We start from the raw sequence: 13,868 nt of genomic DNA, 5'->3' as shown, positions 1-13,868 counted from the left end.
ATCTGTACCAAGTATAAGGAGAGTTGTGCTAATCTGTACCAAGTATAAAGAGAGTTGTGCTAATCTGTTGGGATAGTTGAAGGATTTAAGGCTTTTAATGGTCTTGGTTAAAAAAATACTGGGGCTTTTCCAGTTCATAGATAAGTAGTAAGCTTGCTGCCCTTGCAGGACATTTTAAAAATAGCCATTTTCCCTTTAAAGGTGAGAATCAAATCCTGAACCTTGAGTCTGGAGGTAAATTCCTTATCCATTATGACAAACTTCAAACCAGATATTCAAACCCTATTTAACAAGTCAGAGCTGTAGCCCTCTGTGCTAACTGCCAAACAAAGAGAAATATGCCTGAATAGATTCAAATTACTATCTCTTTCACTGATATTCACTACATTAGCAAGGCATTCCACAGAAGCAGTAAAGTTAATCTAAGCACTGGGTGTGAGAATAAAACCCACAACCTTCTGATCATCCAGCAACACTGTTAAGTGATATGCTAGGCTTTGGACATAAGGAAAGGAGTAGTTTACTCTGTGATGGGTTGGATAAGGGAAGAGTACAATAGTACAATATCATCTTTGGATCTTGAAGATATTCCGGAAATTAAGTGGGCCCGACAGAAGGATATGACTGTGATGAAAGCATGATGTACAAAATGAGAGAGTTGTCCAAATAAGTACCAAATTCTCCTATAATCGTATCTGTCTGAAGGAGTGTACCACTTATAATACATAATGTGAAAACAGCTTTTTTGCTGAGTGCTACTATGATAAACGTTGTATGCATTTAACTTGAGACAGTTTTCAGTATATCATGTAGGTACATATTCCAGCCCTTGTTGGAGCAATTTAATATCAGTGGATGAGTAGCTAGCTTGCAGTAATTAACAAACTTGAACAATCAGTTTTGAGATATTGGTTTGGATATCTGCAAAACAAATGCCAAACAGGAGAAAGCTTAGCATCCATATGGTACCTCAATAGTTATATTTTTATAGTCAAAGAGGGTATCAGCGACTTTCATAACTTGGGATGTCTTGGCTAAGAAATCTGTAACCCAGCATAAAAATGTAGGGTTTTATATTATTTTTAATAACACCATAGTGTCAAAAGTCTTGGCCAGGTCAAAATAGGCAGCATGTACAGAGTGATCACTGTCCATAGCCTCTTTTCAACAAAGTTTACTACATTTAGGAGAAACAGCCCTTGCCCTTCACAAAACTAAATGGAGTGGGGTCTAGAGCACTTAAGTTGCCTATGTCTGTTGAGTTCTGCTATGACATATTCCTTGGTTTTGCATAAAATCTGCTGGACCTATAATTACCTCGGTCTGAAAAGGGCTGTTTGCCATGCATGAGGCAAACTGTGTGTATAGGCTGAAGGTGAACAGTCTAAGTAGAGGCTCAGATCGTGCATACCTGGAACTGATGAGAATGCAGTCTGGAATGTTATCTGGTCCCATATTATATATATATTACCCCAGCGATAGCTGAAAATTTTGTTTCTCCTGAAATCACCTTGGAACAAGTCCTAGAAGCCTTGACAAAGGCTAATATATATATATATATATATATATATATATATATATATATATATATATATGAAACAAAATTTTCAGCTATCGCTGGGGTAACACTGTATGATAGTATAAGTGAGTTCAATAAATAGCTAGACATTATTCCTTAATTTGCTGACATAACCAAAGAAAGATTTGTAGTTTCATTTGTTATCTGTAGTGACCTAAAAATCATACTCTGATTTTCTTTTTCTAATAGTACTTTTAAGTTCCTTGCTGGCATGTTTCAGAGTGGTGTTGAGATATGGAACAGGGATTTCTTACAAGTTTTCATTACTTAACATCTTCTGTTATAGAGTTTACTAATATGACAGTTACACCGCAGGTTCATAGGTATATACCAGGCTAACAACCACCAGGGCCTTTATAAGCCTAGCCATGCAATCCAGTCCAACCCAAATGCATCCCCTTGTAGCATATGTGTGCCTTAACTGGGGGGGGGGTGTTTGTTATGAGGCTGCTAAAAAATTATGTGGGATGGTATGTTACTTAGTGAATGTTTTCTGTTGGCCTATGGCTATAAGGGCCATGGCGGCCAGTCTGAGGATTCATTTATGATTACCCATCCAGTGTTAGTTAGAACAAGTTTACTGTCATTCTCTTTCTATAACAGACATAGTGGTCAGCCCAAGGATGAATTTAGGATTTCTGATCCAATGGGTAAGATTACTTTTGAAAAGTGCTAGTGTCCTTACCAACCTAACCTTCACCTATAGAAGGGGCCACTAGAGAGGTTTATTCTTGAATTTGCCACTGTATTTAGGGTGGATGGGTAAGGACTTTTCCACACAGCTGTTTAGATACTACCACTAATCCTGAAATGTAAAGATGACTGACTGCTGGTTGGGTTACAGGTGGGAGCTAGGTTTGTAAAGATCAAGTAAAGGATACTAGTGCTTCTAGTGGATAGTATTGCAATTTCCTGTTGTGCATTGCTTTTGAATCCATCAATGGTGTCAAGGTAATTTCCATGATCTTTGAGGGACATGGATAAGGATCCGTAGCCAGTAATGAAGTAAAAGATTTGGTAAGGGAGATTTGGATTACAGGAACTCAATGTTGGAGTTGTGGGTAATTTGACATGAGGTGATTATGACAAATACAATATCCACTCAGTTACCCACAGGCCTGCAGGCATAGTAAGTGCTAAATGCTGGTATAGAGGGAGTGCTGTCAGTGCACTGAAACCATGTCTTACCAACTTCTCAAGTTCTGGCAACTTTCTATTTAGATTCCTAGCATTGGGTAGTGTCACCATGCTGCCTGAATATGGATTTGAGTTAGCTATGTAGGAATATTCTGCAGGAAGACTGCCTAAAAAAGGTACTATGGGGGCAGTTAACGCTTTAACTAGTATGCAGAAGTCTGCTATGAAAGGTGCAGACCTTCCCTGGTGAAACAGGAAGTTTTATCTACCATTTCAACCCAGGTTGACATATACTGGATCCCTTTTGAATGACACCAACTACTAAGCTGTTGTTAAACCAATTATGTTGTCTTGGCACGAAGGCATCATTCTTTGTGAAGGCAAAGTACTATTCAAACTTGTAAACTGAAAAGGCAAAACAGACTACTGAAAAACAAAATAGAGAAGAAACCACACAGTAGCACAGAACAAAATGATAAAGCGCTTTTCGTTTATTCCAATAAACAAACTTCTTCAGATCAAGAAAAACAAAAAGTCACAGCTTAGATACTCTCTGGGCTAATACTTACAAAGTCAATTAACTACTTAAAGTGAAAGCTGACTTACAAGACACGCCCTGTTTGCAAACACAACTAGACTAAAAACTGATTTTAAAGTAAAAGCTAAAAATCCAAATAGTCAGACTAAAAGTACAACTAGCGTTGTCTATAAAAAATGTGTAAATCTAGCCAACTACTAAGCTAGTGAGGCAAAGAAATAATAATTACAAGTGCATAAAAACTCCGCTGGTGTTTGTAAAACTGAGTTAATACAAATACCTATGTTAGTGCACTAAACTGTGTATGTTGAAGCACATTAAGTGTGCTGAACATAATTGGTAATAGGTAAAGTATCAAGATAAAACTACAAATTCTCAGCAAAAAATACTCAGCAAAAAATACACATAAGGTCACTGAACCAAGGTGCTCAAGAGCATTAGAATAACTGTGTCATGCTAGTGTGGAAGGTAACCTGACACAGCCTACCTATTAAGGCTCCTAAGTTTCAGAACACTACTTAAAGAACAGTTCTCGTTCAGACCTGGTGAACTGTATGCGTTGAGTCTAATTTGCCAAAACAGCTCTCGCTCTTCTAACTTAAGTGGGAGAGGAGCACCCCTGAAGTCCTGTGTGATCTGGTCAATAATCAAAAATTTAAACATATGGTTGGGATAAACTGAAATGTGTTTTGCTACTGCATTATCAAGTTTCTGCTTCCTGATTGCATAAGTATGTTCATAAATGCGGTCACATAGGCGTCATTCTGTTTTGCCCACGTAGGAAGCTGTACAGGTTTGGCACATAGCTAAGTAGATCACCATTCTTGAGTTACAGTTAGCTCTTAGGTTCAACTTGTATTCGTAATCGTGAACTTTAAATCTATTGGATTCCGAGATGTATTGACAAAAATTACACGCCTGGCATTTAAACATGCCAGCTGTCATTGTTTTTTTGATATTATGTCGTTCAAGGAGGGCTTTGAGGTTTTTTGCCTTTCTATAAACAACCAATGGGTGATTACCAAGTTTTTGGTGTACTTTGTTGTCCTTTTTGAGTAAGTCCCAATTTTTACGTAGTGCCTGAACACAGTCACTACTATTGAGACTGTATGTTGTTATGAATGTGACACCAAAACATTCAGAAGGATGCCTACTTGTGTGGACATTTACTAAGTCTGTGTTCGAGGGTTCAGTGTTATTCATAAGAACCAACTCTCTATTCAAGATTGGTTTATAAAAATGACACTGATGCTTAGACGACACTTCTTCAATAATAGTGTCTAACATTTCATGTGGGTAACCCCGGTGTAAAAACATATTCCTTAGGTGTCCACATTCATTGGCAAAATCACTATCCAATGTGATAATGCAGGCTGCCCTCACCTCTCCCACTTAAGTTAGAAGAGCGAGAGTTGTTTTGGCAAATTAGACTCAACGCATACAGTTCACCAGGTCTGAACGAGAACTGTTCTTTAAGTAGTGTTCTTAAACTTAGGAGCCTTAATAGGTAGGCTGTGTCAGGTTACCTTCCACACGAGCACGACACAGTTATTCTAATGCTCTTGAGCACCTTGGTTCAGTGACCTTATGTGTATTTTTTGCTGAGAATTTGTAGTTTTATCTTGATACTTTACTTTTTACCAGTTATGTTCAGCACACTTGATGTGCTTCAACATACACAGTTTAGTGCACTAACATAGGTATTTGTATTAACTCAGTTTTACAAACACCAGCGGAGTTTTTATGCGCTTGTAATTATTATTATTTCCTTGCCTCACTAGCTTAGTAGTAGGCTAGATTTACACATTTTTATAGACAACGCTAGTTGTACTTTTAGTCTGACTATTTGGATTTTTAGCTTTTACTTTAAAATCAGTTTTTAGTCTAGTTGTGTTTGCAAACAGGGCGTGTCTTGTAAGTCAGCTTTCACTTTAAGTAGTTAATTGACTTTGTAAGTATTAGCCCAGAGAGTATTTAAGCTGTGACTTTTTGCTTTTCTTGATCTGAAGAAGTTTGTTTATTGGAATAAACGAAAAGCGCTTTATCATTTCGTTCTGTGCTACTGTGTGGTTTCTTGTCTATTTTGTTTTAAAGTACTATTCAACACCAATGTCTTTCCTGCCTCTACATGCATAGCAAGCTCAATCATGTGTTTCTGCATATGTGTCTGAGTGAAGCATCTCAAGTCATTCACTCCCATATGGGTCACCACTAGTTTGTAGTCATTGTTGTCTGTTTTAATGGAGCTTAAGGCCCTTGTGATAACATGCATTTTGGCACTAGGCAAACAACTTAAAGTCACACTGTTCTTGTCCAACCTGGTGTGTGTGTAGTCTTTATCCCTAACTACAAAATCACCTATGATTAAAACACTTCCGTGTGTGGAGGCAGGCTTAGTAGCTTACTTATGGGCTTAGGCCTGCTTTCTTAGTGACTTCTGGGTGATCTGTGTAAATCTGCAGTATGTGAGAGTGGAGGAGTAGTAGGTGTTGCCTCGTTTGGTTAAGGTGATCTCTTAGAAAATGTTCTAGGAGGCTTTAGAAAAAGTTTTCTTTGCAGCTTTAGCATAAATTATACATTCAGCTGAGAAATGCAGCTATAGGCCCCTATAGACAGCTGAGGGGCAAAACAGCATATGAAAATTCAAAGGAAGATGAACAGGCAGCAAGAACTGGAAATGAAAAAAGAAAATCTCCATCTGTTATGGGGAGAATTTCAGTGGCTGGGATAAACAGATGCACTGAGCCAGATAAATGCAAAATTGAACTAGTTTACCCCTATGAAGACCAGTGAAACAAAAAAAAATGGTCCGAAATCTTCACTGACAATTCTAATTTAAATAAAGTGGATAAGTATTTCTGGTTCACTGAAAGACGTGCTAAATTATAATGGAAGACTCAAGAGAAAAACAAAATCTAAATCAATACTTTGTTAAACTAGTGTAAATATTGGTTTCATAAGACTGCTGCTTTACTACACTAATTCATTTATTTATCCTTTGTTCACTGGGTTAACACCAGTAGACATGTGGCCACTTTTCATGTATTTTCATAGCTTTTTTGGCTGTTGCTACTACTGTGTCCTTCACTACTACCATCCATTTGTGGAGTGGTATATACTTCTCAGAAATCTTTGGTACACTGGAGAATTTTTTTTAACTTTTATGTTCTGTGTCTGCCAACCATCAAGCACCCTTCCATCTGCTGTGTCACACATTTGTTCTCCATGTGTGCTTAGCCAATGCACTCAGCATTAGTCCATCGAAGGAATTCCAATTTTCCAAAGGATGTTAGCCTAATTGAACCTACATATATATATACATATATATATATATATATATATATATATATATATATATATATATATATATTAGCTGTCTGGTGCTAGGGTGAGAGAGAGAGAGTCAATGGAACAGATGCCATCCAGGTAGCCATAGATGCATTTTCTATCTTAAACCTCACCCTAGGCACAGGCTACTACAAGGACCTACAATGATTTCCACAAATCTATGCAGGTGCTCTCACCAACAGTGACTGAAAGGCACTGCTGGCGTGGGAGTTCCAAGCACACATTCCTGCTATGTTATGCTGCATGCTGTTCACTCCTCCTCCTCCTCCTCTCTCTCTTTTTCTCTTCACCAGCTACCAGTTCTGCAGAAGACCAGACCACCTTCTCCTTGCAGGATGGGAATTGCTCAGTCCCATCTTCACTTAAGGCTACATGCAAACTTGGGTCACTGGTTGATCTGGGTTATATGGATCACAGCTAGAACTTTATCCATCTGTACCATGAAGCTACGTCTAGAGTAAATGGATAAAACATTCTCACCAAGCAAACTGTACAAAGAATTGAGTTGTCATTTTGGGTTTTATGAACTATAACATTACTAAGAGATGCGTACACAGAATGCACCTTGCTGCAACATTGATAAGGAATACTACTGACTTATACTGTAAAAATGCTTTTCAGAATATCAAACGAGGACATTAATTAACGCATATTTCACAACAAATTTAAATTATGTTAAATAAGCAGAAGGATAACAGTGACATTGGCTATACACATTCTGAACTAGTGAATTATTTGAGATATTGTTTTTGAAATTCAGAGTTCCCTTTTGGAAAGAACATAACTACATTACAATGTTTCACTTTATGAACCCTCTATCTGAAGAAATCATAGAAGCATAGCACCCACATTAACACAAACAATGACTAAACACAGACACACACAACTGACATAATATAACTCTACTGTTCAGAGAAATGTGGGAAAATGTACAGGTCTGTAATGGGTCATTGTTTCACAACTGTTCAAATATTCTTAATGTTGAAACTGAAATGTACTACCAACATGCAGAAATACTGTTGCGCGATATGTGAAACTGATCCATTTTGGACCAGTACGAAACCTGGTCCAAGAAAATAAACAAACAAACATACAAAATGATGGACTAAACATTAATGAGTTGCAATGAAAATTGCTACTATGGGCAACTGTACCAAAATGTTTAATATGCAGGAAAAACATAGTATGTAATGGGCCAGTATATGTGAAAGGCATTCTTCAAATGTATAACATGAGATAGGACAGTAATACAGTCATGTTATTAATGCTTAGTTATACTTATAGACAAAGAGTGAAGCCATCAAACTGTAATATATGACTGCTGAAACTCTCAGAATTTCTTTTATCATACCTTGAGTTTTTGTGTACGAGCTGCCATTCCATTGGCCTGAATCATAGCTATAAAGATGGGAACATCACCTAGTGGGCTTCCTTTTCCTCCTGCTATACTGATTCCAAGAGCATCATTAGGTCCCTTTTGAGAAACACACAAAACAAAAGGACAACATAAGCAATTTAAAAGTGTGCTAGAACAGAAAAAAAGTAATAAATTGTTGTGGCAAAAATCAGGTCTCAGATAATCAGTCAATCTAATTCATAAATCAAATCACTTAATCATTTATTATTGTGCTTACACCTAAACATATCATAAACAACAGAAATACAACACCAGAGGTAATTACAAACAGTAAAAGCTTATAAGTTCTGCAAGTCAAGGGCTTGGTAAAATTACAAATAAATGTAATTTAAGGTATTTAACATAAAATATCTTAAAGGACCATACTATGTCAATATTAGTGATCTGATAAGGCAGTAGGTCCCAAAGGTAAGGCAACTTATATGCAAAGGAACCTGTATCAGAACCCTGCAGGCACATCCTATTTAGCACTAGTGGCTTCCTGCCAGCTGGAAGTGGGGACAAGACAGTTGAAAGTGGACCAATAACTGTTTAAGACTGATGGGATTCAAATCATGCAAAGCCTGAGGCTGCAACAGTAGCCAGACCAAGCTCCTAAAACCAGGAGGTATATCATCAAAATGGGAGGAACACCTTAGTATGTGATGCAGAGTTCTGCATCCAGAGCAGTTGCTTAAGGTCTGTAACAGGAAGGCCCAGGTAAAGGGAGATGCAGTAGTCCAGTCCTAAGGAGACCACTGAATGTGCAAACATTGCTAGATTCTCTGCAGGATCAACATGTCTGATTCTCATAATCTCTCTCACGTGATGACATGAAGATCTGTCAACAGCTGTCAAATATTCCTCAAATGATTACTAACCACACATAATCATCCACAGATTCTGCACCCTACACCAAAGTTCAGCTTTCTCGGTCTAAATTATATATTGGGAGCTAGGACAGCAACTGCAGAGGGCCTAAGAGTAGCATGAATATTTAAAGAGTATTCTCAACAGGACTGAATTTTACAACAGTATTTCTCAGCCACAGAAGGATGACTTATAGCCTGCTTTGAGTGGGATCATGGAAAGGGCTGATAAATCTTTCTATTAGAAGGAAAGATAAAGATTGGTATTCTTTGTATAAGGGTTGTAGCTCAGTCATCTACCTTGAAATTCTCCCAAGCAATAAACAAGCAGTGAATTACAAAGCTCTATAAATACAGCTTAGCAGAATACTAACTTACAGAGCAAGGCTAGAGGAAAAATTTATATCTGAGACTATCCTTTGCATGTACCTTGGGATGTACGTGGCAAACTAATCAAGGAGATTAGAATAAATACAGTGAAAGCACAAACATTCAATCAAAATTCCATGGGCAACAGTGTCAAATGCAGTCAAGAGATCAAGGAGATCCATAACTGAATAGCAACATGGATCTCTCTCCACTAACAGGTAATTAAGCATCCTCATGGGGGCAGTCTCAATACTATGGTAGGTCCAGAATCCAAAATGATAAGGAATAAGGAGGCCATAACCTGTTAAAAAATGCTCATCAGTCTATAAATTAGTACCAGGCTAACTTCCTTCATGGGCCATTTTAAGCCTAGCCAACAACCCCATGTGATAATCAAACCCTGCAACTTGTGTCTGTAAGGTAAACACCTTAACCATTATGCCAACCTCCTACCATGTAGTTTGGATAAAAAACAGTAAACCGACCTTATAAATGTAAAGTTAAAGATGAGAACATTTTAAAGACTAGGGCAACAAGAGGATTTTTTTTTTTATTTGGGGGGGGGGGTGTAATCAAAGCTACTTTCCTTTTTTAGCAGAACTAGAAAAAACAAGTGATCAGAAATGAATGCATCACTGGTGCTACTTAGAGAGTTTCAATTTTAATCTGGTCAATCAAATCAATGGAGAAACAGCAGACTCAAACTTGAAGCAGAAAAGACTTTCCAGTTGGTAAGACAGACTAAATTACAGTTGTAAATTATACAGAAGAGTTTTGTTGGTCAGCTAGAAGTGACCAAACGCTTTCTGAAATTTGTATTCTTGTAGCAGACTTAAAAAGCCAATGGTACTGTTCACCGTTAACCAACATGAACCTCAAACTGCCTGTGTGTAAGGAGGACTAATTAAATATACAATGGACAGGATAACTTTACAGCCACTGGACATATGAGGCTCCTGACTGTGATCTACAGGATGTCTCAGCAGAGTCAGTTCCGCTCCCACAGAAGTAAGACACCAGTACTCAGTTTGATTCAATGGATTAGTGTTTTTGCCAAATGACTATTTGGTAGTACAAAAGCAACCACCTCCTTTTAAGAGGCATAAAAAATGCTCGCTAGAATATGAAGGGTAAAAAAGCTTTCTTAATGACTGCACATCTATGTCACAAAACAAATATAACTCAAAATATGAGTAAGATATGGGTATGAACTATCCTGACATTATTATTATTATTATTATTAATACAGCAAAATAAATGTTAATAAAGTATGCTAACAATGGTAATTATTGACTGAACTATATAAACCAATTTAAATAACTATGGTGAATAATAACTATGGTGAATAATCACAAAAAAAAAGAACAGGTCAACCTTTAAAAAAATTATGAAGTAACAATACTAGAGACTTGTAAATTAAATGCAATTGACAGAAGTTATATGAGCTAATTAATAATAAGTTAAAATAAGGCATATTGACAGATGATACTCAAAAATGTTATATGATGCTAAAAATCCTTTTCAAGTTTCAGTAGGATGTTAAATGCAAGAAAGTTAAAGTAGGCAACTCTTTAAGCAATACTCAGTTTAGATGCAAATATTGCGTAAATGCAGTCTGATTACATGTTTGGACAAAATAAGCAACACACTGCCAATGTAGGTATGTAAAAGACAAAGACACTCAGTTTACAAGGTATAATTAACCAGATGAAGCTCAGAACACAGGCTGAGCCACAAATTTTAGAAAACAGCAGAATACTGTCAAGCCAAAAGCAGCAATCATCTCGGCTCTTCTTATAAAGCACATGTTAAAATAGTGAAAGGGAAACTCTTTTCCAATCAGTTGTTGCAGATACCTTTACAGTACTTTAATGACCTTGGCAAGACACAGTCTTGTAATGTTCAGCATACAAAAATGTTGGCAACAGTGAAAACTACAGAATTTTTGCACTCAATCCTATGTCTTGCAGGTAAAGACAAATTCATTTCTGAAACAATATGAGATTTGAATATTGAAAATAGTACAATCTTTGTGATCCGTGGCAGGGAAACAAATGGAAATAGAAAAAAAAATAAATGTACTAAATGGTTTCTGAGGATTAAACAGCAACAAGGTGATGGAGGAAGGAGTCTAATTCAGAGCAAGGTTAACTGCACTGAAGGGTGGAGTTTTATTTTAAGAGGTGAATGAAAGATTTTGACCTGGTAAAATGGGGAACACATACATAATGCTGAAAGGCATTATAAAGAACACAAAGGTCTGAGCACACAGTGCTGAAAAACTTGGCTGATGTTCCATGCAGGGGAGGAAGCCCCCCCTACACCCACCACACTCCCTGTTTATATATCATCTCTGAGAGCACACTACAATAAGGAAAGGTGAAAGCTTCAGTGCCTGCTGTACTGCAGTTTCATCATTTTTGGTTTCACACCTTTGTGTTTGTCATAATGCCGTTTGGTGTTCTAGCAATTCGGTACTATGAATGTAACCCATAAAACAGTAGTGCAGCAGCTGATGTTGCTAGCTCACAGTGCTTGTTCTATAGCTTAGTTTCTGGTTGTGGAGCTTCTCTGCAAAATCTACATGTTCTCCCCATGTATGCATGGGTTTGTAGTGACTGCTTTAGTGTCTTCCCACATTCCATAAACAAGATATAGATGTACTAGTAGGTGTGCATACGATGTGTGAGTGAGTGGGTACATGTAAGGAGATGGACTGGCACTCCATCCAGGATTATTTTCATTGCCTTATACCCAGTGAGTGCTAGTACAGTCCCCATGACCCTAACTTGAATTAAACAGGTAACTGGGAATGAATGAATGATTTAGCACAAACTAATAAGTGCGATCGTATTGCCATTGCAGACAGCTTTAATTTTATACTAATTTATAATACAAAGGAAAACAAATTACATACCCTTGCTATTTCAACTGTTCTTAGATCTGTTCCTGCTCCTGTAAAAAATAAATAAATAAATAATCAAGTCAGAAGTTTCATCTTTTACAGAAAAAAGTAATTAACGTGACTGTAATATGGGCCTACTGCACATAATTTTATGAAAAGCCCACAGTGTGATATCCAGTCATATGAACCTCTCTAGTGAAATGTACAAATGACCATGTATTCGAAAATAAAAATTTTACACATAAATGAAAATAAGGTAAAATCCAGTTTTACTAGAAGTTCTGAGGACTGAAAGTTTCCAAGTTACATTTCATAAACAATTTCTCAGGCTCACTAGTACATCACAGTATTTCACCCATGCAGCACTGGTGATTTAAATAAAGAAAAGGATGTGTACACAAGGGAAGAATGGCTGAATATCACAAGAGCAGCGTTCACTGGCAAGGGGCAAAGTACATTATTGACTCCCTGTGATAAACCTCACTTGACATATGACACAGGAATGTACAATACCTAGAAATATGGCTTTAGGGGACTTCTACAGGTAGCTGAGGACAGGGAAAGATAAAGATGAAACAGAGATCAAGGACACATTAAGATAACAGTGGTTCTTATAAATGCTCAGTTTGTAGATTTGCAAATGGGATGTGTGTGTGCACGCACATGCAGGTATGTATGCACATATATATATTTTCCATTGTGCTGAATTCACTAATGACTGTTTTAGCCAAAAAAGTGCAACCTCTCAGAGGCTGGTTAGTCAAAAGATGTACCCCTCAGGAATGCATACATTTGTAGTTGTGTTTATAATGAAGGCCATTTTCTCTCTTTCTTAAATAAGACATTGATGAGGAAAAAAAATACAGAAGGGGGATACGGGATACGTGGAAAGCATGAAGTCTACATTAGTAGTACATTAGTACAGAAACCACGATCTGTATAGGTCACACAGCTGTCCTTTATAGTGCCTTACCTAAAGGCTAGAAAGCCTTTGCCAGAACAGTTAATTTTAAATTAGGCAACAAGTCTAATCAAAAGGAGCAAAAATTCAAACCATGATCAGATTTACCTGTCACATACCTATGTACATGAACTAAAAATATCAAGTGGATGAGTATGAGCCATGTGATAAAAGGAATCTTCAGTAAAGAGATGAAATGAAAACTCCACTGTGGGAGTATGCCGCCCAGCCATCTTGAACTGTATACTAATTTGTAAGCATTCTCTTTAACAAGAGATCAGCTATGAAAGGCACTCAGAGGCACTAACATGCCACAGTCTTGACTTTTTGTTTATTTTTGGGCTCCCTACCATATGCTTTCTGCTTGTATTAGCTGCTACTAAATGTACAAGGAAGATGAGACCAGTAGTAAAATCAAGCAGGCCTCCTCCTGGACTAACTCTGTCATTAATCTTATTGTACTTTTGTATTTTTTTGAAGAAAATAATTTGTTTTACCGTGGGCAGTACAGAGGTGTCAAATTGCATGAAAGTTTTGGACAAGGTGTTTGATAAATGAATATGCAGAACAGTAGAAAGTAAAGTTCATAGGTTTATACTAGGCTACCTGCTACTGTGGGCCATTTTAAGCCTAGCCAATAAACCCACGTGAGAATCAAACCCTGCACCTTGTATCTGTAAGCCGAACATCTTAACCACTACGCCAACCCCCCTCTGCTAGGTGAGAATCATACCCTGTACCTTATGCCTCTAAGGTAAATACCTTA

The 13,868-nt window shown here is 37.3% G+C and overlaps 1 protein-coding gene across 1 annotated transcript in view; it reads right to left on the bottom strand.

The window, feature by feature from the left end:
• The window catches only part of PATJ (PATJ crumbs cell polarity complex component), a gene marked incomplete in the record, with an annotated part of 2,990,875 nt that overhangs the window by 206,117 nt on the left and 2,770,890 nt on the right, over positions 1 to 13,868 (bottom strand). The window contains 2 exon segments of the mRNA XM_044085542.1: positions 7,954 to 8,076; positions 12,154 to 12,191. Of these exon segments, the coding sequence (XP_043941477.1) occupies positions 7,954 to 8,076; positions 12,154 to 12,191 (161 nt within the window).

The sequence above is a fragment of the Protopterus annectens genome, chromosome 10.part0 (genome assembly GCF_019279795.1).
Source record: "Protopterus annectens isolate FY-2018-M chromosome 10.part0, PAN1.0, whole genome shotgun sequence".
NCBI lineage: Eukaryota > Metazoa > Chordata > Ceratodontiformes > Protopteridae > Protopterus > Protopterus annectens.
This window is presented reverse-complemented; position numbering and strand designations above follow the sequence as displayed.